This window comes from Heterodontus francisci, chromosome 12, assembly GCF_036365525.1.
Source record: "Heterodontus francisci isolate sHetFra1 chromosome 12, sHetFra1.hap1, whole genome shotgun sequence".
In the NCBI taxonomy this organism is placed as follows: Eukaryota; Metazoa; Chordata; class Chondrichthyes; order Heterodontiformes; family Heterodontidae; genus Heterodontus; species Heterodontus francisci.
Window position 1 is genome coordinate 93084213 of NC_090382.1, and position 25624 is coordinate 93109836.

Consider the following 25624-nt stretch of genomic DNA (forward strand, 5'->3'; position numbering starts at 1 on the left):
GTATCTTGGAGACATAACAGATGGGGACAACGTGAAAATTATATATGGAATGATTGAGGGAGGAATGCCAGGGGGGCTTTGGGATAGGCCATTGGTGACCACACATATTGGACTGCAGCTGCACGTGCAGTGTTTCCAGTAATTGTGTTGTAGGTTCACCACAGATCAAAGTGGGACAATGGCTGTAGGGGGGCTGGTAATTCCCACATAGGGCTATCACAGATTGGAGTGGAGCTGTGAAAGATATGAAAGGGAAATCCCTACAACAAACATTGGAGAATGGCGCAGGCGCCGATAAACTAACAATTGGGGCTCAATGCTGCAACAAGTGGGGGGCTGAGAAAGATCTGAGCAGGCGCAGGAAAGGTCTGAATGAGGCCGGAAAAGACTGAAAGCAGGGCTGAAACCTGGAGGAGGTTGGGCGTATTTGGCCTTAACATTCCTGCATTAGCAAGGGAAAATGTCAGTCTGAATTTCAACTTTTGATTCCTATCTTGCTGGAAATATGTATGTGTGAGCTAGGGGGTGAGGACAGGATTGAGCTTAGCTATGACGACCTTAAGCAAGAATAATCCAGTGACGGTTACTGTCCATGCTCACATATGAAGAATAATCACTGCGTGAGTCACCAGACTGCCACCTCATACCCTAAAACTACACTCCTGAGCTGATCATCTCCTTTGGGAAAGGAGAAATATAGGAAGAAATTTGAGGGGGATAAATTAATGGAATGGATCAAAATATTGTATGACTGAATTAGATACTTAGAATCCATGAAGGAAGGGCCCTGCTGGTAGAGCTATCCCGATGAGAAGGTCAAATTATTGACTCACGTGCCATCCTGACGAGTAATCGTGTATCCATACTGAGGATATTTGACAAACGACACATTTACTCCAACTAATGGTGTTCCATCCTTTGTAAAGACTTGTCCTCTGATTAGCGAAGCTAAGCTGTGATAAAACAAAAGGCCAGATCAAGGTTGATAATTTGTTTTTAATTTAATAATGAAACAGCACATGAAAGGCGAGTATGGAAATGCAATTAGAGATCAAATACTCTGAGCAGTAGAAAGCTAGGATGCAGGACTGTAACAGTGACCTTCTACTCCCATGCAAACACGCACACCCATATAGCAGTGTGTTAATATAATAGGCACTGCCTGTTGCCAGGTCTTCCCCTGAAGGAGAGAACAACAAAGCGCGGGGGCGGGTGGGGACGGGGGTTCTGAGTCTTTCAGCGGCTTTTAATAAGGACTGTCAGACCTATGGAAAATTGACTAGTCATCTGTTTGACCAAGATAAATTGTGAAATTGAGGCTGAAGGGAAATAGAATAATTCTTGCTCCCTTTTTCATTTTTCATGGTTTCTCTGTGTGCAGAAACACATGCCTAATATTTATATTGTATTCTATAGCATCATCTTTTGGTCAGCCAGGTGTTCAATACATGCAAAACCCATCACCATGCATGAGTCTCAAATAAACTACTGGGATATCAACGGTTCCTGTTTAGCTGGTAACAGACAGCACAGTCTTTCCCTGCAGGAATACATCCCACCTACCTCAGCATGCACTGAGGCTGAGGGATCTCCAAATATGTAATGGGGTATTGCTGGAGCTTAACCAGTTAAAACTAAATACAAAGCATTGTCCCACTGCTTATCAAAGCAAGACCAACATATCAGCAAGGACATTGATGCTCATGTGTATCTGGGGCCAAATGGCTTCCAGTGGTTAGCTACTTTTCCAGATGCCACCAGTAAGTCAGGCGGGCTAATTAATAATAAGACCTGTTTGACTTAGTCAATACATTGCTAAGTCTTCCAAGAAGATTTCTTTCAGTCCTTGGTACTATATTTTGGAGCCAACTTGACCATGAAAAAACCTTATTTATGTCCACCCAATCCCCAAAATGATAAGGCCCATCAATATATAGTCCACCTCTGTTGGTTCTGTTAACATTCTGATATATGAAGAAATGTGCATTTCTCCAGCATGCAACAAAGTAACACAGTTCTTCACTTTACCTCAGTAACGTAAGGAAAGAACTTGCATTTATGATTAAAAGCAAAATACTGCAGATGCTGGAAATCTGAAATAAAAACAAGAAATGCTGGAAATACTCAGCAGGTCTGGCAGCATCTGAGGAGAGAGAAGCAGAGTTAACATTTCAGGTCAGTGACCCTTCTTCAGAACTAGCAAATATTAGAACTGTGAAAGGTTTTAAGCAATTAAAGCAGGGGTGGGGCAAGAGATAACAAAGGAGGTGTAGATAGGACAAGGTCACAGAGAATAACTGACCAGAAGGTCATGGAGAAAAGGCAAACAATATGTTAATGGTGTGTTGAAAGACAATGCATTAGTACAGGGAGGGTGTTAATGGACTGAAAACTGAACAGCCACAAGCACAAACATGAAAAAAAAGTGGGTAGGCAAACTGAGCAAACTAAGGTAAAATAAAATAAAATAAACACAAAAAAAAAGAAAAAAATAACTAAAAATAAAAGTAAAATGGGGAGCTCATCATGCTCTGAAATTATTGAACTCAATGTTCAGTCTGGCAGGCTGTAGCATGCCGAATAGGTAAATGAGATGCTGTTCCTTGAGCTTGCGTTGATGTTCACTGGAACACTGCAGCAATCCCAGGACAGAGATGTGAGCATGAGAGCAGGGGGGAGTGTTGAAATGGCAAGCAACCGGAAGTTCGGGGTCATGCTTTCGGACTGAGCGGACGTGTTCCGCAAAGCGGTCACCCGAGCGACCAAATGCAGACTAGGTGACCTTTTATTTTACTTTTAATTGCTGGGGCCTTGACAGAAATCTTTGCATCCTCATTGGCGACAGGTGAGGTCCCAGAGGACTGGAGAATAGCCAATGTTGTTCCTTTGTTGAAGAAGGGTAGCAAGGATAATCCAGGAAATTATAGGCCAGTGAGCCTTACGTCAGTGGTAGGGAAATTATTAGAGAGGATTCTTCGGGACAGGATTTACTCCCATTTGGAAACAAACAAACTTATTAGCGAGAGACAGCATGGGTTTGTGAAGGGGAGGTCGTGTCTCACTAATTTGATTGAGTTTTTTGAAGAATTGACGAAGATGATTGATGAAGGAAGGGCAGTGGATGTTGCCTGTATGGACTTCAGTAAAGCCTTTGACAAGGTCCCTCATGGCAGACTGGTACAAAAGGTGAAGTCACATGGGATCAGAGGGGAGCTGGCAAGATGGATACAGAACTGGCTCGGTCATAGAAGACAGAGGGTAGCAGTGGAAGGGTGCTTTTCTGAATGGAGGGCTGTGACTAGTGGTGTTCCGCAGGGATCAGTGCTGGGACCTTTGCTGTTTGTCGTATATATAAATGATTTGGAGGAAAATGTAGCTGGTCTGATTAGTAAGTTTGCGGACGACACAAAGGTTGGTGGAGTTACGGATAGTGATGAGGATTGTCAGAGGATACAGCAGGATATCGATCGGTTGGAGACTTGGGCGGAGAAATGGCAGATGGAGTTTAATCCGGACAAATGTGAGGTAATGCATTTTGGAAGGTCTAATGCAGGTGGGAGGTATACAGTAAATGGCAGAACCCTTAGGAGTATTGACTGGCAGAGAGATCTGGGCATACAGGTCCACAGGTCACTGAAAGTGGCAACGCAGGTGGATAAGGTAGTCAAGAAGGCATACGGCATGCTTGCCTTCATCGGTCGGGGCATAGAGTATAAAAATTGGCAAGTCATGCTGCAGCTGTACAGAACTTTAGTTAGGCCACACTTAGAATATTGTGTGCAATTCTGGTCGCAACACTACCAGAAGGACGTGGAGGCTTTGGAGAGGATACAGAAGAGGTTTACGAGGATGTTGCCTGGTCTGGAGGGCATTAGCTATGAAGAGAGGTTGGATAAACCCTGATTGTTTTCACTGGAACGACGGAGGTGGAGGGGTGACATGATAGAGGTTTACAAAGTTATGAGCGGCATGGACAGAGTGGATAGTCAGAAGCTTTTTCCCAGGGTGGAAGAGTCAGTTACTAGGGGACATAGATTTAAGGTGCGAAGGGCAAAGTTTAGATGGGATGTGCGAGGCACGTTCTTTACACAGAGGGTGGTGAGTGCCTGGAACTTGCTGCCGGGGGAGGTGGTGGAAGCAGGTACGATAGCGACGTTTAAGAGGCAGCTTGATAAATACATGAATAGGATGGGAATAAAGGGATACGGTCCCCGGAAGTGCAGAATGTTTTAGTTTAGGCAGGCATCAAGATTGGCGCAGGCTTGGAGGGCCGAATGGCCTGTTCCTGTGCTGTACTGTTCTTTGTTCTTTGATATCAATGAGCTACGCAAACAGTAGAACTCCATCTAGTTGCAGGAGCCTTGTACGCCAACATTTTTGCAGATTATCTGAACATTAATGTTTTCTATGTGAAGAAGCGTGTCCCAGACCTTGGGTCTGAGGAACATTCCGATGTGGCTCATCCTCCACTACTGCAACTGGGGCCCAATTTGTCAGAAATGTGGACAGATGATAGGTGAGCTCAATAACAAAAGTTTTTACCACTGGAAACACAAATGATTTTTTTTTTTCAGAGCCACATCCCATACTTTCTGATTGCTAGGGTAATATAAAATATACAAGCAGATTTCGAGACTATCTGGAAGAAATGACAACACAGTCACAGAATGCCACTCTCTGCAGAAGTACTGAGTGCACAGAGATTGGTTGAACTTCCTTTTATGTTCTCGACTGTTGACAGTGCAAGTAATGACTCTGAAATTAAAACAGTCACTTTCCTCAAGCTTGCTGAATTTTGACTTTTTCGACTGAAGTATCTACAATCTGTCACAATTGTAATTTTAATTTCAATCTTCCAATCTTCAATAACAATTAAGTACGCAATTAAAATAGGGCAATCTGTTTTCCTGTAGATATTTTTGGATTAAGAAATACAGCCTGCTTTTGTACATACTACTGTGTGTTCTATTTACCCAGATATCTAGGTAACTGTGTAATGTGCCCAGGAATTAAACAGAGAACCCTGTATAGAGTATAGAAATAGGAGAGAACAGATGAATGCCTAGCTGGAGAGATGGTCAGAAGGAAGAGCTTTAGATTCCTGAGACAATAGAACCAGTATGGGGGAGATGGGACCTGTACAGATCAGTGGACTGGTTGCACCTCAACAAAGCCGGGACCAATATCCTTTCCTAGTGCTGTTGGGGAAGGTTTAAATTAACTTGGCAGGTGGATGGGATCCAGGATGTCGCATTAGGAAGGATAAACAAGATGTGCAAAGGATTGGGAGGGACAGATAGCACTGGAGTAAGAAATAGTAGGGTATTAAGTGGAGTCAGACTAAGAGGAAATACAGTAAGATCTAATTCAGGTTTACAGTGCATGTACGTAAAGGCACGGAGCATGGTAAATTAGGTTAGAGAGCTGCAGGCTAAAATAGCCACATGGGAATATGATGTTGTGGTGACAACAGAGATCTGGCTCAAAAAGGGGCAGGACTGGGTACTAAATATCCCTGGATACAAAGTGTTTAGGAAAGATAGGGAAGGAAAAAAGGAGGAGGGGTGGCAGTATTGATTCAGGAGATCATTACAGTGTTGGAGAGAGTGGAAGTCCTGGAGCTGTTAAGCAGAGAATCTATTTGGTTAGAATTAAGAAACAATAGATGTGCCATTATACTACTGGGTGTATTCTGTAGGCCAACAACCAGTGGGAAAGATATAGAGGAGCAAATTTGAGTGAAATTGCAGAAGGGCGCAAGGACTATGGAGTAATGATAATGGGGAACTTTATCCTAATATAAATTGGGTTAGCGAAAGTATAAAGGGCAGAGAGGGAGAAGCGTTTCTGACGTATGTTCAGGAGAATTTTCTTGATCAGCACATTTCTGACCCAACTAGGAAGGAGACATTGCTGAATCTGGTTCTTGGGAATGAGGTGAGTGAAGTGGATCAAGTGCCAGTCAGGCAACATTTAGGGAAAAGTGTTCATCGTGTCAGAAGGTTTAGATTAGCTATGGAAAAAGACAAGGAACAATCCAGAGCAAAAATACTTAATTGAAGGAGGGTCAATTTCAGTGGGTTGAAAACAAACCTGTCCTATGTAAATTGGAATGAAAAATTGGCAGGCAAAATTGTAATTGAACAATGGGCTGCCTTTAAAGAGGAGATGGTTTGGGTACAGTCAAGGTACATTTCCACAAGGGGGAAAAGTAGGGCAACCAAAACCAGAGCTCCCTGGATGATGAAAGAGATAGAGAGTAAGCTGAAGCAGAAAAAGGGTGCCTATGACAGATATCAGGCTGATAATCCATGAGAACCAGGTTGAATATAGAACGTTCAGAGGGACAGTGAAAAAGTAAGTTAGAGAGGCAAAGAGAAAGAATGAGAAGATACATAAAGGGGAATCCAAAAGTGTTCTATCGGCATATAAACAGTAAAAAGATAGGAGGAGTGGGGCCAATTTGTAGGGCCCTACCAATTTCACAGTCAAACTTTACAAATTTCACAGTCACAATATTTTAAGAATTGTGAATTTCACGAGTTCATGTACTTGAATTGTAAATTTCATGGTTTCGCAACAAACCATGAAAATTATCTATTTAAAACAAATAAAAAGACAAGAGATGTTTCTGGTTTCAAATAGCAATTTTTGTAAACTCAAAAACTATTGTAAAAAGCTGACTATAAGCAGGTCACATTCCTTACTCACTGAAGTCAGTATTCCACCATCAGCATGCAGAATTTGGCTTCCAAATTCTTTCACTTGATGTGTTGCAGTAATAGTTGTGGCCATTTTTGATTTTCTCATTCTGGCATTCTCACTTGTCTGCTAACACTTGAGACTGCTTCTCTCAAAACTGCACCAGAAACCCTCCCTCATCTACCAATCAGTGAGTTGAGCCTTGTGTCAATCAATAAAATGCGCAATTTTTGTAACATGCCCAACAATCAGAGAGGGGTCTATTCAGTGTAGATAGGGAAAAACTACTGTCTTTGGCAGAGGGGTGGGAATCTGAGGACACAGATTTAAGGTGACTGGCAAAAGAAACAAAGGCAACATGAGAAAACATTTTCTTTGCAGTGAGTGGCTGGAATTGGGAATGCACTGCCTGAGAGGCAGAGGTGGAGGCAGATTCAATTGTGGCATTCTAAAGGGAATTGGAGAAGCACCTGAAGATAAAAAAAATTGCAGAGTTATGAGGAAAAGGCAGGGGTGTGGGACTAGCTGAATTGCTTTTGCAGAGAGCTGGCATACACTCAAGGGGTCGAATGGCCTCCTTCTGTGCTATAACCATTCTATGATTCTACGTTCATTCTTATTTCAGTTTTATCATGTGCCTTCACATGATTTTTGTTGATTTTGGAAGGCAGCAGAATATCATTATACTAGATGGGGCTTTTACTAACAAACAAATTCATTACATAGTAAAAGAATAACTGAATACTGCAGTTACACAAAGTACATTTTAGTGTAGTTATTAAGCTCAATTATCTCCTCAAGTCAGTGGAAAATAATAAATAATTGTGATTACTGCATAAATTGCCATGCAATCTCTCCATGTGGTATATCTTGTCACAATTTACAGAAGCTATCTGGCCCGATTATCTTTCACCAAAAACATCAGACTCAGACAGATTCCTCATTTGAACTAAGAAGGCTGAGAAATAGTGAAAATAACTGAGACAAAACCAATTTAAATAATTGTTAAAATTTCTACCAAAAAGCTGTCAATCAAATGCCCAATAAAGCAAATTCCACAAGATGCTTGGACTTGAATTAAATGGTTTGGCAACCACCTTCAACACCTGACTGATATATAATCTGTAATAATTTGCATTACAGTAATGTTTTTCTCTGAATGAAGCTTTTTTCATTACTCCTTAAATGCTATCACAGTTAAAGAATCCAGTACCATGTTAAACTTTACACTAAAATGCATCACTTTTCTTACAGTAATTATTCACTGGAATTAAAAAGGTACATTTATTCAAGTTGGCCGCAGTTTGCTTTTTTTCACCTATTGACAATCTGTCAGAACTGAAATTTTGCTTTCAACCTTAATCTCAATAACCAGTAAGTATAGAAGACATACAAGGAAAGAAGGAAAGATATTCTCTCAGAACCCAAAATATGTATGTTCTGGTCTGCTATTGAGTTACAAAGCTCAACAGCCTTACAGCAAAGCCATCAAGTTGATTTTGTATCCAATTAACCTCCTGGCACAGGTTTCAGGAAGGTATCTCTGACATGATGAAGTCCCGCCTTCACATTGAGGATACCCTCCATCGTGTTGTGTGGCACTATCACCGTGCTAAATGGGATAGATTTTGAACAGATCAAGCAATGCAAAACTGGGCATCCATGAGGCACTGTGGGCCATCAGCAGCAGCAGAATTGTACTCAACCACAATCTGTAACCTCATGGCCTGGCATATCCCCCACTCTACCATTTCCATCAAGCCAGGAGACCAACCCTGGTTCAATGAAGAGTGCAGGAGGGCATGCCAGGAGCAGCACCAGGCATACCTCAAAATGAGGTGTCAACCTGGTGAAGCTACAACACAGGACGATCTGTGTGCCAAACAGCGTAAGCAGCATGCGATAGACATAGCTAAGCGATCCCATAACCAACGGATCAGATCTAAGCTCTGCAGTCCTGCCACATCCAGCCGTGAATGGTGGTGGACAATTAAACAACTAACTGGAGGAGGTGGCTCCACAAATATCCCCATCCTCAATGATGGGGGAGCCCAGCACATCAGTGCGAAAGATAAGGCTGAAGCATTTGCAACAATCTTCAGCCAGAAGTGCCGAGTTGATGATCCATTTCGGCCTCCTCCTGAAGTCCCCAGCATCACAGATGGCAGTCTTCAGCCAATTCGATTCACTCCACGTGATATCAAGAAACGACTGAAGTCACTGGATACTGCAAAGCCTATGGGCCCTGACAATATTCCGGCAATAGTACTGAAGACCTGTGCTCCAGAACTTGCCGCGCCCCTAGCCAAGCTGTTCCAGTACAGGCACAACACTGGCATCTACCCTGCAATGTGGAAAATTGCCCAGGTATGTCCTGTACACAAAAAGCAGGACAAGTCCAACCTGGCCAATTACCGCCCCATCAGCCTACTCTCAATCATCAGCAAAGTGATGGAAGGTGTCATCAACAGTGCCATCAAGCGGCACTTGCTTAGCAATAACCTGCTCAGTGATGCTCAGTTTGGGTTCCATCAGGGCCACTCAGCTCCTGACCTCATTACAGCATTGGTTCAAACATGGATAAAAGAGCTGAACTCAAGAGGTGAAATGAGAGTGACTGCTCTTGACATTAAGGCAGAATTTGACCAAGTATGGCATCAAGGAGCCCTAGCAAAACTAAGGTCAATGGAAATAAGGGGGAAAACCCTCTGCTGGCTGGAGTCATACCTAGCGCAAAGGAAGATGGTTGTGGTTGTTGGAGGTCAATCATCTGAGCTCCAGGACATCACTGCAGGAGTTCCTCAGGGTAGTGTCCTAGGCCCAACCATCTTCAGCTGCTTCATCAATGACCTTCCTTCAATCATAAGGTCAGAAGTGGGATGTTCACTGATAATTGCACAACGTTCAGCACCATTTGCGACAATATCCAGGCTTGGGTTGATAAGTGGCAAGTAACATTCGTGCCACACAAGTGCCAGGCAATGACCATCTCCAACAAGAGAGAATCTAACAATCTCCCCTTGTCATTCAATGGCATTACCATTGCTGAATCCCTCACTATCAACATCCTAGGGGCTACCATTGACCAGAAACTGAACTGGAGTAGCCATATAAATACTGTGGCTACAAGAGCAGGTCAGAGGCTAGGAATCCTGAGGCGAGTAACTCACCTCCTGACTCTCCAAAGCCTGTCCACCATCTACAAGGCACAAGTCAGGAGTGTGATGGAATACTCTCCACTTGCCTGGATGGGTGAAGCTCCAACAACACTCCAGGAGCTCAACACCATCCAGGACAAAGCAGCCCACTTGATTGGCACCCCATCTACAAACATTCACTCCCTCCACCACCGGCGCACAGTGGCAGCAGTGTGTACCATCTACAAGATGCACTGCAGCAATGCACCAAGGCTCCTTAGACAGCACCTTCCAAACCCACGGCCTCTACCAACTAGAAGGACAAGGGCAGCAAATGCATGGGAACACCATCACCTGCAAGTTCCCCTCCAAGTCACACACCATCCTGACTTGGAACTATATCGCCGTTCCTTCACTGTCGCTGGGTCAAAATCCTGGAACTCCCTTCCTAACAGCACTGTGGGTGTACCTACCCCAAATGGACTGCAGCGGTTCAAGAAAGCCACCCACCATCACCTTCTCAAGGGCAATTTGGGATGAGCAATAAATGCTGGCCTGGCCAGCGACGCCCACATCCCATGAATGAATTTTTAAAAAATGATGGGGATGGAGAGCTCCTCGTCCATCCTTGTACTCCCTGGGGTTTAGTCTCATTAGACAAAGTGAAAAAAAAACTTTTAACCACTTTCAGACAGCGTTAAACCCATTCTTTTAAGATATTGGGTAAATTGAAAAGTTTGTTTGCAGGAGCATACAAATTTGAAAGGGTTTGGTGGAGAGAAAATTGAATCTGACAGACACTTGAAGAGGGAAGATTTCACTTTTGTCACAGCCCATCTCAAATCTGAGTTAGACCACTGATTGTCTCAGCTGTGGCATCATCTACAGCTGTCATAGAGTGGATGGGAGTCATTTTAATGCTCAAGAATAGGTGGATTTGGAAAGGAAAAATTAATTTTGTTTTAACCCAACCCTAACCCACCCACTTCTGCTTTTAATGGAGATGGGCGCCAGAGCTCAGGAATCCCGGCAGGTAAAAGGAGGCGTGAAGAGCTGGATCCATGAGCTAAGTGCATTTACAGCACCACTTGTGGGCCAGGAGGTGGAGGAATGTTTCCTCCAGGCCCAACAAGTTTACACACCAAGCGACTGATTCCACCCCACCCTTTGCGATCTCTGACTCCCCCAGCCACCCCACTGAGATTTCCAACTCCCCCACCCGAATTTCTGACTGAAAGCAAGATCTCTATCCTCCCACTCCTCATGATACCTGACTCTCCTCACTTACCTGCCATCCATTCTTCGGCTGCTTTCCCATCTGACAGGCAGCCAGCTTGTCAATCAGGCTGACTGCTGGGCAGGAAACCTACTAAAAAATGGTAAAAGACATCCTACACTTCAGTTCTGCAGGATGTCTGGGAGACCCTTACTTCTGCATTTCCATCCAGAAATCCTCCTTCTCCACTCTCTTCACGGTCCCAAGTAAATATCAGGGCTGAAATATCTGTAAATTTGCATTAGTGCCAGATACAGATTCTCTGTGTCAGGTTGAATCAAGGTATGAACTTGGTGTATCTCCTTATGCGGTATACCTATCGTAAGATGCTGAGTTGACTACCTCCAATTATGCCCCCAAAAATTTGCTTAATCCTAGAAAATAGACAACCAACCTTTGGATATATAGGTTAACCAGAAATTAAGTTTAGTTCAAAAGCCAATTTCATGCATAATGATGCTCTCACACTTGTCTGCTTATTTTAATAAAAGAGAAATTTACCTGTCATTGAATGGGTTATCCCCAGGAATTATGTGAGTTCTGTCTTTGCCCACTAGGAGCTTAATGCGGTCATAAAAAGATCTCACAACTTGAGTGGAGAGTGCCCATTGGTATTGCTGGATGATGTCAAGGGGGTCATGTGATCCATGACACAGAGGGTTGGACTGGCAGCTGGATTGAAGGCAGCAGTCTGGATCCATGCAATCCATCAGTCCATCTACATTAACAGAAAGAAGAATATATTTATCACGGTCATGACCTTCTCACAAGTGGGAAACATTAGAAAGGTTGCTCTTGCAAACTTTGTACCATATGACAAGTTCCTTTTATGATTTTTAATCACACGTTGTTGGAGATGCTGCTCCTTCAGAAGATACTCTATCTTCCTATTCAGGTGCATATGAAAAAAACCCTGGCATTATTCAAAGAACAGCTAGGAACTCTCCCTGTTTCAACAATTACCATGAAAAAAATCTTTAGTTCAGCCCATGGCTGTTAATGTGACCTTATTGTACATAAAATACCAGCACTGTACTTCGAAGTAATTGATTGTGAAGTGGTTTGAGATGTTTCTGAGGACCAGATAAGATACCATGAAAGTGCGAGTGCTTCTTTGACATTGCACTGAATGGTTGAAGAGATTTTATGTGACTTACTCTGAGGCCTCTGCAAATGTTACTATTAAATCAGTTCCTTTGCAGAGTATGGCTCAAACAGATTCAGCTGCTGATTTTTCATCACACAGATTAAACAGCATCATTTCCATGGTGACATAAACTGTGTTGAAATGCATCATTGGATAACTTGCACATGTTGAATTTGTGATAAAAATGACCTGGCGGGGAGGTGTGGTGGAATAATTGTGTTGGTCATTACATGTAGCAAAATAGTCCTTTTTTAAAAATCCATTTATGACATTGCTACATCAAGCAAACAGCAAAATTCTCAATCTGCAAATCCTCATTCCCCAACACCATGTTCTATCCCAAACACTTCTCTGTGGAAACTGCCTCTTCAAAAATTGTTGGCCGGAATTTTACGCCTCCGCCCCGGGAGCAGGCTGGGAGGTTGGGGGAGCGTAAAATTGAGTGGGAGGCATGGCGGCGGGCACCGTACCCATCATTTACCCAGCCCTGCTGCCATTTTACCAGTGGTGGGGGAGGTGGTAAATGGCCCATCCGCCCCGGGCCAATTGGAGACCTTAAGTGGCCAATTAATTGCCACTTAAGGGTCTCTGCCATTCGCTGCTGGTATTCAGCACCTGAGGAAGCTGCGCAGTAATACCTGGCAGCCTGCCTGCTGGCTGTGGGGGGCGGAGGCAACTGATTGGGCACCCTGTGCCCCACAGAGGCCCTCCCCAGCAGCAAGTGCTGCCTCTGCGAAAACTATCACCCCTGTCCTGCTTTCTGACTCCCACCCCTCTCACCAGGGCCCAGCCAATTGTCCCCGGTGAGGCCCGAACCCCACTTACCTTTTTGAAGGGCAACGTCCTTTGTCCTCTTCTTGCTAATCCCGGTGACGCTGCTGGGACTGAAGAGCTGCTGGCCCTCTGATTGGCTGGCAGATCTTGGAGGCGGGACTTCCTGTCGCAGAGGGGCAGAAGACCTGACCAAGGCTAATTAAGGGCCTGGGCCACGTAAAATTGCAGCATGGCTTCCAGGCCCGGTAGAGGAGGGCCCACCCTGACTTTCAGCTGGTGGGTGGAGCCACCGTCACAATGTAAGATTCCAGCTGCTGTTTAACACTGCGTGTTTCTTAAACTCTTGCAAATATATACAAAATTATTGTTGTAATTATGAATTGAAAGATGGAAAGCTGAAAAGGTCTTTCAGTATTCAAAGTGCTGAAGTGTGCTTAACTGCACAACTAATGTTGCATGGTGGGGTGAAATGTGGCAACATAACCCTCCAAAGAACATATACATAAATATTGAAGTAAGATGGTTCTTTTAATGAGACAAACTGAATCTGTAACAAACACCATACCCCAAAGTATTATTAAACCCTTTCCTATGGCAAATATGACAAGAAATGGTGAGATATTGCACATTACCAACACCTCATTGATCTAGACAGCAAAAAGATTGGTGCTATAGTTATTTTTGTTCTAGAATTTCATTACTGGGAAAACCTGGCAGGGTTTCGTGCAGTTAGACACTTAGTGGACTCCTCATCTGCCATTTTATTCTCATGAAAGTCTCCCAGAGAGACCATCAGTCAACATAAGCACATTTATCTGTCAGCCAGCCCCATCAGAAACACAGTTACACAACAATCTTCAGTAAATTAATCTGCCACCCAATTCTACATTTATCTCGCAAACAATCAAGTACTCATCAAACTGTGAAGAACTGCCACTTCAGGAAGCAGGAGGCTGAAAATGTGATATCAGAGCCTTCTTAGACAGCAGCCTCAGCAAAGTCTTAGTGGTGTACAATAAGCTACAAGGGAGGACTTGATGTTCTGAGGCACAGTTGTCGCCCCAGAGAATCGGAATCACATCAGCCTTGTTATTTACTTATATATATTATTTCCTGGTACAATATTATTGTAGTTTGTTTGACTCCAGCACCACATCCTTTATCTTGAAGGAGCAGTATCATTTAATTTAATAATGATGTCAGTATTTTCACCAACATTATTAGCCTGCCAACTTTATTTTAAAATTAGAAGCCCAAGAGTGCTTGGGACGTGATCTCCAATCTGACTGCTTTGGAGCAACAGCTGAGCAAGGAGTCCTGCCTATGGGTGATCTGACCACACTTACTCGGCAGCAGTGAGCTGCAAGGCAGATGCAATGGTGCTCAGTATTATACTTGTCTGAATCTAATCTGAGACCAGCTGAAAGCAGGGCCAGTCTGGTTGGTTTGGCTTCACTCTCTCACACTGTTGCTTTTCGCAGTTCTACTCCCTCATGCTTCAGGCTTCAGTCGCCTAGGCCTCACACCTGTCAGACTCAGCAACTGCTTCCTAGCAAGTTCCTCCAATGATGCAACTGTTCATAGCATTACCAGCATTCAAAATTCACCTGTGAGCCATATAATTTATGGAAGATTTATGATGATTCACATGGGTAAATTAAATATACATCTTTCAGTTTCCTGCATTAATAATGAGCATTGGAAAAATTTGCGCAAATCACGAGGCTTGTTATCAAAGAGTGAGAGTTGGAAATGCCGTGTTTGTGAATCAAACAAACCAACAGACAGATAAAGTTGAATTTAATCACAGTTCTTTACAATTGATTTTTTTTTAAAAGGGTTCTACGTATTGGAGTACCAACACACATCACTACAAAGTGGTGGGATATGGGTTCACATCTATCCGAGCTCATCTGAATTCCTGATTTGTGTCACATTACTGTCAGGCAACATTCAGTACAGGCTAGGCACTGGGCCAGAAGCAGGTGGGAGAATTATTACTGGACAACTCTCATGCAATTTTTCCCAGATAGGGTTTCCAACTCTGGAGGATTGCCCTAGACTCTCCAGGAATTAAAGACCACAGCTGGAATTTTCCGTTGGACAGGAGGCCCCGTCCACCGGTCAAAAAGTCGGCGGTGAGCCCGCCTCTGCCGGGCCTGGGGGTGCAAGACTGGGATTTTTCACTCCCCAGGCCTTTAATTGGTCTTGGGTGGACTTTCACCTCCTTGAGGCAGCCAGTCCTGCCTAATGGAGTTGCCAGCCAATCATCGGACCGGCAGCTCTTAGTCCCAGCAGCGCCATCGGGAATGGTGGCCACTGCTGGGACTACACACAGCCATTGGAAGATAGAGGAATGACGGCCCCGGAACTAAGGTAAGATTTTAGCGCCTCGCTGGGGACAATCGATCAGGCCCCGGTGCGGCAGGTGGTGGGGGGGGGTGGGGCGGTGTTGGTTAGAGGGGTAGGAGGAGAGTTGTGCGTTGGAGGCAGCTGGGGCAGCCCTCCATGAGGCACAGTTAATTGGCACTTAATTGGCCTTGATTGCCCTGGGGCAGGCAGGCCATTTCTTGCCATTGCCACCCCATGTAAAATTGCAGCGGGGGCAGGAGGGGTTCAGGAACGCTACCCACCCCCCCACCCACCCAGATTTCTGCTCAGTTTTATTCTCCCCCACCACCCCCCGACCACCAGCCCGCTTGTTTTTAAAAATTCCAGCACACTTTCCAGGACCCTGCTACAAGTAACTCAGGAGAAAAATTGTAGGGACAATAAAGAAGTTGTGTTTTTTTTTTAAATACACGCTTTTGTTTATTAGTTATAACAAAAATCAGACCTGTGGAAAAATAGGCTGTTGACTGAGTGAAGAATCGTCCAATCAGGTAATGAAGAGTCTATTCACTTTCTGATTGGTGGAGAAGGTGGTGCACCATAAGAATGGGCATAAAAACAGAAAATGCTGGAAATGCTCAGCAGGTCTTTTCATCAGAATTGTCTGATCTGAAATGTTAATTCTGTTTCTCTCTCCACAGATGCTGTTTGACCTGCTGAGTATTTCCAGCATTTTCTCAGTTTTTATTTCAGATTTCCAGCATCCACTGTATGAGAACGGACATGTTGGGCAACCAATAGCAGGAGAATGGGAGTTAGGCAGTTGGAGGCAGGAGTTCATGTAACTAAATCTCCAGGAATATGTCTAACGGTGTTGGTGACAATAGACTTAGCTGATGTAGATCAGCTGGCCTCTTGCACTTTAGGCTATGGTTGATATCTATTTGGGGGTGCAAGAAAAAAGGGGAAAATAATAAGGGGAGAACAGAAAAGTTGGTAGCATCACAAGGAAAGCAAGGCACCCTCTTTACATGATGGGAGAAGAGGGGCCTAATGCTGACATTGTTTCTTTAAACGGCCTTCTGTGGTGAGAATACCCCTTTAATAAGCAAACTTCTGGAAACAAATCCTATAGATTAAATAAAGACAGAATAAAAAGTAAGTATTACAGCAAAGGGAGAGGGATTAATGGTGAAAGTGATGAGAGAATCTGTTAGACCATAAAAAAATAAGGTGGAAATTACATTTAAGTATGTGCAAGTCAAGGAATGGATTAAAAGATTAACTCACAGGCCAGGGAATTCACATGGAAGCTAGCTGAGAGCATCATTCTTGTCAATTACAAGTTTGATTGGATGCTGCAACCTGGAAGATGATAATGATGGGCTTGGAACGAGGAGGGAGAGAAGATTCAAGTGTTTAAAACTATTAAGGGAAGCGGTTAAATACAAGCTGTCTCCTTCATATCAAATCAACAGCAAAGCACTGGAAATCATTACTAATTGATGGAGGAATAAAATCAAGGTCTGTCGAGATTGAGGGGGAAGGGATCAGAGACAATGACAGAGAAGATGCATGTGGAATATAAAATGAGGTTATTATGGAGTAAGTCATAATTGTAAATATTTGTTGAGAGACAAAACAGAAGAAAAACACTACAAAACATGATCCATAAATGGAATAGTCAAGACAGATTACCTTCAAAAAGGACCCTGAAGAAATGATGAAATGGTACAGAAACAAAAGTCGAGTAAACCATGCATTAAAAATAATGAAATTCTTCCATTTTCCTTGTCTCTACTTATCCTCTTGCCATGACAATACATCTAAGATTGGCAACAGCCGATAGAAAATTTTAGAGTGTGAACGCATAAGCCATCATTTCACTGTTCCTGAATGCAGTGCAGAACTCCTTAAATAAATGTCTCAGAACAGTCATGGAATTCTCATGTTGAGAAAATGAATGGCATAAATTGGATTGCCTGAGGGCTGTGATTCAATGCACCATCTGCATCTCCTTAAAAATACACAATATACTCCAGTTTCCAATTCATCATGGTAGTGGGGGTGTGGGGTGGTTGCTGGAAGGGTTGGTAGGGACCATTCTGTAACTTAGCATAGATTTCTCGCTTGTAACCCAACATCATTTTCCCCATCATGGTCTCACCTCCTTCATTGTCTTTACCATCTGTACAAGATGTCTCCATTGCAACATTGCATCCTGGTCCTCGCCAACCAGTCTGGCAGACACAGTGCCAACTGTTCTGGCTGAGGGTGCATCTCCCATTGCCATTGCATAGATCAGGGCAGCCATCTGTTATTTTAAAAAAGAGATTAAAAAGAAACGTTATGAATGGCAATTCAGTTGCAAGATCCAAAGTGCCTATTAACACTTCTTAATACATCAGAAATCTGAAAACACATTAAGGCAGCAAAATCTATATGAAGGATTGATTTGAGTCTGCCAGTTAGTATTGTATAAATCTAACCTTTAGTTGCGAAAGCTATTCAATGATTTGATGCTAAAAAAAGGATAAAGTGTGACTTTAGTACTTATTAAACTAAATCTCCAATGTAATGCCTTTTGACCATAAAGTAATCCATATTAGAGTGACTGATGAAGCAGGCAAACCAATTTTCAAAACTAAAAGGTTGGCTTATGAACCAAAAGGGAAAATTACGTAGTACCTTCCAACCTTTTTGCCACAGATTAAATTAGGAGTAATTAGATTAAATTAGGAGCAATTAGATAAAGCTTATTGTTGCTGCTGCTGGACTTATGCAACAGTGACTTCTGTCAAATAGAGCTTCATTGAACATCTTATTCCCCTGCTCCAGTAGTCTCCCATTATCTCTGCTCAGGGTAGCAAATTAGGTTGGGCTAGGGTGCCATGTGTGGAAAATGCTATCTTGCCCAAATGATCATTCTTCACAGGTCTGGATTTGTTCTATGCACCATTTTAGCAGCAGAGAAAAATGTTGAATGGGCATCCCTCCTGAGAATAAGCACCATGCTCCCACTACTGATTTGTGGGGTGAAATTGGTCTTCAGCAGTAGTACGAAACTGTCGATAGTGAATGGAGAGCTTGTTTTCCATCACACCCAATTTTCGCTCCATTGTGCAGAATGGCTTGTAGTTTCGCTGTTACCCACTTTGCACGGTACCAAAGACCAATTACATCTCCCTTGATCTTATTAATCAATCCATGGTCCTTAGAAAGTATATTTTGCATAAAGAGAAATCCACTCTTTTGTATTTGTTTCTTATTCTACCTCTCTTGCCACTTTTCCCAATTTTTAAAGAATATTAGTTTCTTTTTATACCTTCTCCCTCCTCTTCTCTCCTAAGGCATCTCCTGAGGCTCCTTTTGCTTTCCAGTACCATGCCTAAATTGATGTTTATCATGTGTATCAACAGCTGGGATTCATTCTGTCCTCCAACATATGCACACTTAGATTTTCCAATTGGTACCATGAAATGTTCACCAGAAACAGGAATCCTGGATGACTTTCCCCCTGCCTAATCTGATGTTGAGACCAACGTCTGCCTAGACTACCTGTTAGTTAACTCAGCAACTATCAGAATTTGGAACAATGGCAAGTACAGGACTGAAAAAGACTGTAGATCAGATTCTTAAGTGCTTTTACCTTATCTTCACAATTATCTCAGCCCCTTGTGTTACATGTAGTTTTATACTTCAGAAACCTGATTACGTTGGTTCTTCCCCATTTTGCAGTGCTGGTGGTGTGGCATGGGTTGGGGTGATGCTTTTTGTGTCTATCTCAATTCAACTTGACATAACAGAAGAAGGCAGGATTGGCAGGAAGATGCCATCCACTAGAATACCTGCTAGTCACACCTCTGGTGACTGAAAATACTCTATGTCTGCATGAAAGTAGAGGTGAGACTCACCAGATTTTCTGAAAGGTCAATTTCTTTACAGCAGCTGATTTCAAAATGACAGTCTGCAGTATAGAAAGTAGCCTTCAGGAAGAATGTTTGATCAACCTTCCTTCTGTTGCTGAATCTGGTTTCCAGAAAACTGCCAACACCTCTATCTCAATACTTCACTCCCCCCTACTACCCCTAGCGGGCAAAGCCTCTGCACTATAATTGGCTCTGGCACCTACCAACTTTATCACTGCTTGACCTGGGGAATTCTGATGGGGTCAGGCTGTTTAGTTGCTGGCTTGGAGAAAGTCCTGCTCCTTCATTATTATGGTGAGGAAGCCGGAATGCAGATTTTTTTTAACCTATATTAATTAACACATTAATTTCTCATACTGTATTGTTCAATAACTCTTGTCAACCAGTTTCCCCAATGATGGGGTTGATATTTAACTTTTAACTAAGAAGCCCCATGGAATTAAATATATTAAGTGCGAACATTAGCTCCAACGCATTTTCAAAAGGGGTGCTGAATAGTAAAACTAAATCTGCTATATATACGTTAGTAACTTAAAAGTTAAATTTAATTTCTATGGTATTAAATACTGTTGAATTGAGATAGATTGTTTTGACTGACATGCTAATTATATTTTGAAAATTCAATTGTTAAGACAAAAATGTGTCACAGACTGAAGAAAATCTAGCACCAAGGACAGCAATTAGATAGATAGTTAATGAAAAAGGTGATAGACCCGATCATAGGAAACATAAAAAAAACAAGCAAAGATGAAAGTTAATGGAACTGCTAATTAGTACTGTTCCTTACAGATCCTGCCTTTTTTTTTAATCTTTTGAAAAATAAAAATGCTTCTTTGAAATAAAGAAGTTCTTTTGGGCAAATAAAAATTGTTAAAAAAAAGAAAACCATCACATTTCAAGATGATGTAAAAAGAAAAAAAGAACTTCCATTGCATGAAATCAGATTAAATTTCTCTCCTTGTAAAACCCAAAACTGCCTCCTTCACTGCAGTGCAGAAAGATAAAAAGCCAATGAAAGACATGCTCCAAGAAGGCTAAACTTTGATACGGTGATGACTTTAATCTTTCAAGTTAAGGAACATGTTGGGTGAGAAATTGGGACCGGTTGTGCCAGTTTCTTGGTTATTACAAGCCCAAAATGTGCACAATGTACATGCACACTTTTGTGGCGAATCACACTGGATACCATATTAGTGGGGACGTTAGCACACGTGTAGTGAACGGATGTCGGAAGTATGCAAAGCAGGCAAATCGTGATGTCAATCTGCATGCAATGCTGATTTGATGTCAGTAGAGTCTTTTTGCAGATCAACGTTCCAGCTAATGCCCTCTCTTAACCTCACATAGCTGAACATGGGTTCAGCAGCAGGGAGGACCTTCCCCCAGCAGCTCTATTTAAATGCTTCGATTCTACAAGTATTTTGTGTTTTGTATAGTTGTTTAAAGTTGCAAACGTCTACAGGGAGTAGTGTGACAGGTGCTGAAGGAATTTCTGCTGACTTCAAGGCTTCTGCACAAACTAGTTGCTCCCAGACATGGGTGAACTAGTAGCCATTTACCTTGGAATAAAGCATGACTTGGAGAATGAACAGAGGCCATGTAGAGCAGGACAAGCTGCTGGAAAAAGGAGGAGGAGGTGGAGAAGGGCTCTCAGTCAGATGCCTTATCTGCCCAGGGAGCAATTCTCCTACCAGAACCTCAAAAAGGAAAAATGTGTGAGCCTCTGCGCCTCACTAAGGATGTCCTCACTGGAATCTGTCATCTGCTGTAGCCACAACAGCTGCCTCAGAGCAGGGTAAGGACTGCATTGGCCGTGGCGATGAAGGTGCCCATGATGATGAACTTTTATGCATCTGGCTCCTTCCAAGCCAGAGCTGGGGATAGTTGTAACATTTCGCAGTTTGCCATCTGCTGTTGCGTAAGGGGGGTCTCTGAGGCTCTGTATTCCAAGAGAGCTAACTACATTTCATTCGTCCTTGTAAAAGAGAAGCAGGCAGAGTGAACACATGGCTTCACTAGGGTTGCAGGCATCACCATGGTGCAGGAAGCCACTGACTACGCACACATCATTTTGTGGGTGCCAAATGCCAACTCTGCCTTATACAGGAACCAAAAGATATCCCATTCCCTCAACATCCTGCTGATGTGTGACCAGATGCACCAAATCAGTGCCAGTGCCCGGTGTCATGGCAGCAGTCATGATGCCTTCATTCTGTAGCAATCCACTGTGCCAGCTTCATTTGAGCCAGCACGGCAAAGCAAAGGGTTGATCCTGGGCGTCAAGGGCTATCTACTGACCACATGGCTGATGACTCCGATGTTCAACCCACACACGTGCTCAACATGCATACAATGAAAGCCACGCTGCTATAAGAAATGTGTTCGAGCAGATCAATGGGTGTGCTGAATACTGCCACTGCCTGGACCACTCTGCAGCAACCTGCAGCACTCAGCAGAGCAGGTGTCAAGATTCTTAGCGGTCTGCTGCGTGCTGCAAAACCTGGCCATCATTAGGGGACAGCCCTTGCGACCACCTATATGTCGAGCAGGAGCAGGAAGAGGAAAGGAGATGAAAACCTATACAGCCCGTTTCTGGCTGGGCTGTCCACGACGAACTCATCCGACTGAGATACCAGTAACCCCAACCGCAGTACCCATTCACAAACAGTCTCACACCTGACCTTCGCTCTATCACTTAGCATCACAGCATTCACTTGGCCACAATGCAAAAATAAAAGTCACCACAAAATAAACAAAATATATATAAAAAAACATGCCATATTGCATACAAAAGTCTTGAATCACCCTTGTGCCTTCCCTTAGTGCCTGTCGTCCGTATGCCTTTGCTTGCCCTATGCAGTGCGCAGTATGGCTAGTGAAAGGCTGCTGGCTTTCAGTGGAGATTGCAGGTGGCCTTGGGGGATGACCTCAAGCAGCTCTGCATCTAAAGGGCCTGGCTGTGGACTGCATCACCTTGGCATGGGCGGCAGCAGTATGGCCTGGTTGGCTGACAAGCACAGCAACTGGTGGAGTGGCAGTGGTGTGCCATCCTGAAAGCGGACAGCAGATTCATGCTCCGTGGAGCCATAGCCACTCCACCGGCATGGTTCCTTAGCTGGCACCTGTGCAATCTTTCCTCCCTGCCCTGACTACGAGCCACTTGTGCTTGGGGTCTCCTGATGTGCAGATCCAGCCTCTATACTATCTTCTAAATTACGCGTATTGTCAGTATCTGAGTGGACAGCTACAAGTATGAAATCACATGACAGCTCATCGTCGTCATCACTGTCTTCTTGTTGTTTCTGCACTGCCTGGCTAGGTAGCACTTCTTGCGTATCTGAAAGGAGCAAGGCACAAGGGTAGGGTTGTAGTGAGGGGAATAGTAAGAGGCGTGTGTTTACACCATCTGAATCTTGTAAATTGAAGAGATTGTGGGATAAGGTGAAGGTGGGATGTAAGAAGGAAGATAAGGTAAGAGGAACAAAAACAGAAATTGCTGGAAATACTCAGCAAGTCAGGTAACATCAGTGGAGAGAAAAACAGAGTTGACATTTCAGGTCTTTTTATCAGGGCCACAGACCTGAAACACTAACTGTATCTTTCTCTCCACAGATGCTGCCTGACCTGAAGAGTATTTCCAGCATTTTCTGCTTTTGTTTCAAATTTTCAGCATCATGGGATGCATTTTGCTCTTGTATAAGGTAAGAGGATACTGTCATCTTCAGTGCTTTCAGCCCCACTGCTGGCCATAGTCTCAGTAATGGTCATTCCAATAATGGTCAGCAGCATCTCCTCCAAGGGGATAAAGACATGCAGGCATGTTTTTCTCCTCTGGTTAGCTCCTGTTGCATCTCATTGTCCTGCAAGAGACAGGGAAGTGTTTGAATGAGTGTTGTGCAATGTGTTTGGGTGATGTGGCAGTCATGGTTCAATGGCTGGCAGTGTGTGCAAACTGTGAGGTGTGGGCATGAGGCTTGTAGTAGTGCTATTTGTGTGAGGGTGTGATGAAGCATATGAATGTCGGGTATGAGTCCTGATTGATAAAGATTGTTGGCAGGTGAGGGACGGGGTGTGGTGAATTCAGCAGCATCTGAGGCTTTTGGTGCAGTTAGTAGGATGTGCCATTTGAAGATGTGTTCACTGACCTTGACCACTCGTGTGAGGTCATTGAACTTCTTGCAACGCTGCATCCAGGTCCTCAGGGCTTGGCTCCTGACATTGACCTCCATGGCTATTTGCTCCCACTGCCTTCTGAGTGTGTGTTTGGAGGGTCTCCTGTCTGCCTGTGGATACAGGACATCTCCCCTTTTCACTTTCTCCATCAAGGCCTCCAGTGCAGCGGTCGAAAACCTTGGAGCCCGTGCTCTCCCATGTTGTGGCATTCTTCAGTTATTCCCAGGTGTTGTAATCGGCAAGGCTATGGACCAGGTACTGGAAGGTGGGATTAGATTGGGCGGCTAGTTTTATCAGCTGGCACAGACACGATGGGCTGAATGGCCTCCTTCTGTGCCATAATTTTTCGATGGTTCTATGATTCGATGGTCAGAGTCACTTCCTCAATGGCTGCCAGCAGCTGCTCCACCTCAATGCACCTCGTGTTTAAGAGATGCAGGCTAGCTTTGAAAAGTGCAGGCTAGCTTTAATATAAGCTAGCCACTCATGATATTGGCCCCCTACTGATGTGTCCAGCCAATCAACAGTGCAGTTAGTGCTGGCTGGATGCTGAAATCATTGAAATGAGCAGACAGCATGAAAGTGGCATGCTGCCTGCATCACAAACAATGGATGCGGGTTAATTGCACACCTCCTGCTTTTGGGTGCTGTTGGGTTTAGCCCCCCATTGTATTCTAAAATGATGACTGACAGAAGGAAACCAACCAGAACCACGTTCATGTAACACGTATTTAGCAATGCCTAGAACCATCCAGCTTGATGATTAAACCTGACTCACATTCCTGAAATATTGTCTCGCAGTTCATTTTCTTTCCCTTCTTTCCTTCACTACTTGTCTTTTCCTCCTCTTATGACTGCTCAAGTATTGAAGCAGGAGAATCAAAAAATCATAACTGCGAGCTCCTTCACAATTCCTTTAAAAAATAATGCAGGTAAACTTGACTTTTTTGTGACTGTGTAAAGCGGGAGATAACGAAGTGGCACTGAATTAACTTCAATGGAAATAAAAACTCAGGAGAGATGTAGAATGGGCTGCTGATTTGTTTTTGCCATTTTTACAGTATCACTCCAAATTAATACTCTCCCCAATGCTTTGTGATTGAGGCCAGAATATCTTCAACGAACTGAATCTTTCGCAAATGCCACTGCTCTGCTCCTCTGCTCCGAATTGCTCAGAAGTTCTTGGGTGGTGCATTCCTAATTTCCCTCCCAGTGATGAATTCCTGGCCTCTTGCGTCATATTTTCCCTATAATGCCTGAGTTCAAGAATCCATCATAGTAGAGACACTCCAGCATCCTACTCCAAGGTATTGACCTTATTCCTTTCACAGTTGAGTTTCTTACACCTACTGCAAAAATTGGCTCGTATGTTGGAGGATAAATTGGCTTGGCTACTTCTGCTATGCAGCTGATTGTGTAGGCTAGCCCTCAGCCAGCTTCCATTTAACTACAGTTCCCATTCTGTTTTTGAGGTTATACACATCATACAATGTTAAGGTCTTGATTGTGTCTGTTCATGAAAGGTTAACAATTTTTCATCACAAACTGTAAATCACAGACTGTTTTGTTACAGGAGCTGAGGATCAGTTACTAACACAACCCTTCCTCTCCAGATACAGCCAGATGAAACAATCACAACATTTTACAGCTCAATCACTCCCAGCTCTGTTTCTACGAATGCAAAAATTAAAAATGAAACTGAAAAGAAAAAGCCAAATCTACAAATTTATCTATCTTCTTGCTCCACACAACAGAAAAAAAAATCCATGAATTTGCGAAACATGTTCCAAGATCAGACAAAGCCACATTCAGAGGCAATTATGTAGAGCATAAATACTGCCATAGACCAGCTGGGCCGAATGTTTGTTTTTGTGCTGTAGATTCTAAGTAGCTCCAAGTAATACTATGTAATTTGGTTCCATACTGCTGGAAATAGCAAGAAATTAAATAAAATGAATACCAAGCCTACAGTACCTTTCACTGCTTTTTCTAAATAGTGTCCTTGACAAACAAAACACATAAACGCCAATGAGATCTGACTGAATTGGAATAATGGCACCTTTTAGGGTGAACACTGATGCAAGCAAATAGACTTGACACAATGAAACAGTACTGACTCTGCAAGGGCGTCCAAATACATGAGCATTCATGTGAG

At 43.4% G+C, this 25624-nt stretch overlaps 1 protein-coding gene across 17 annotated transcripts in view; it reads right to left on the bottom strand.

Moving 5' to 3' along the window:
* Positions 1–25624, bottom strand: part of LOC137375999 (teneurin-2-like) — an 812476-nt gene that overhangs the window by 88604 nt on the left and 698248 nt on the right. For all 17 annotated transcript variants that reach the window (XM_068043888.1, XM_068043886.1, XM_068043879.1 and 14 more), the window contains 3 exons: positions 17535–17681; positions 11617–11833; positions 834–953 (listed from right to left, as the gene is read on the bottom strand). In XM_068043888.1, the coding sequence (XP_067899989.1) occupies positions 834–953; positions 11617–11833; positions 17535–17681 (484 nt within the window). The remainder of the gene's footprint in view (positions 1–833; positions 954–11616; positions 11834–17534; positions 17682–25624) is intronic.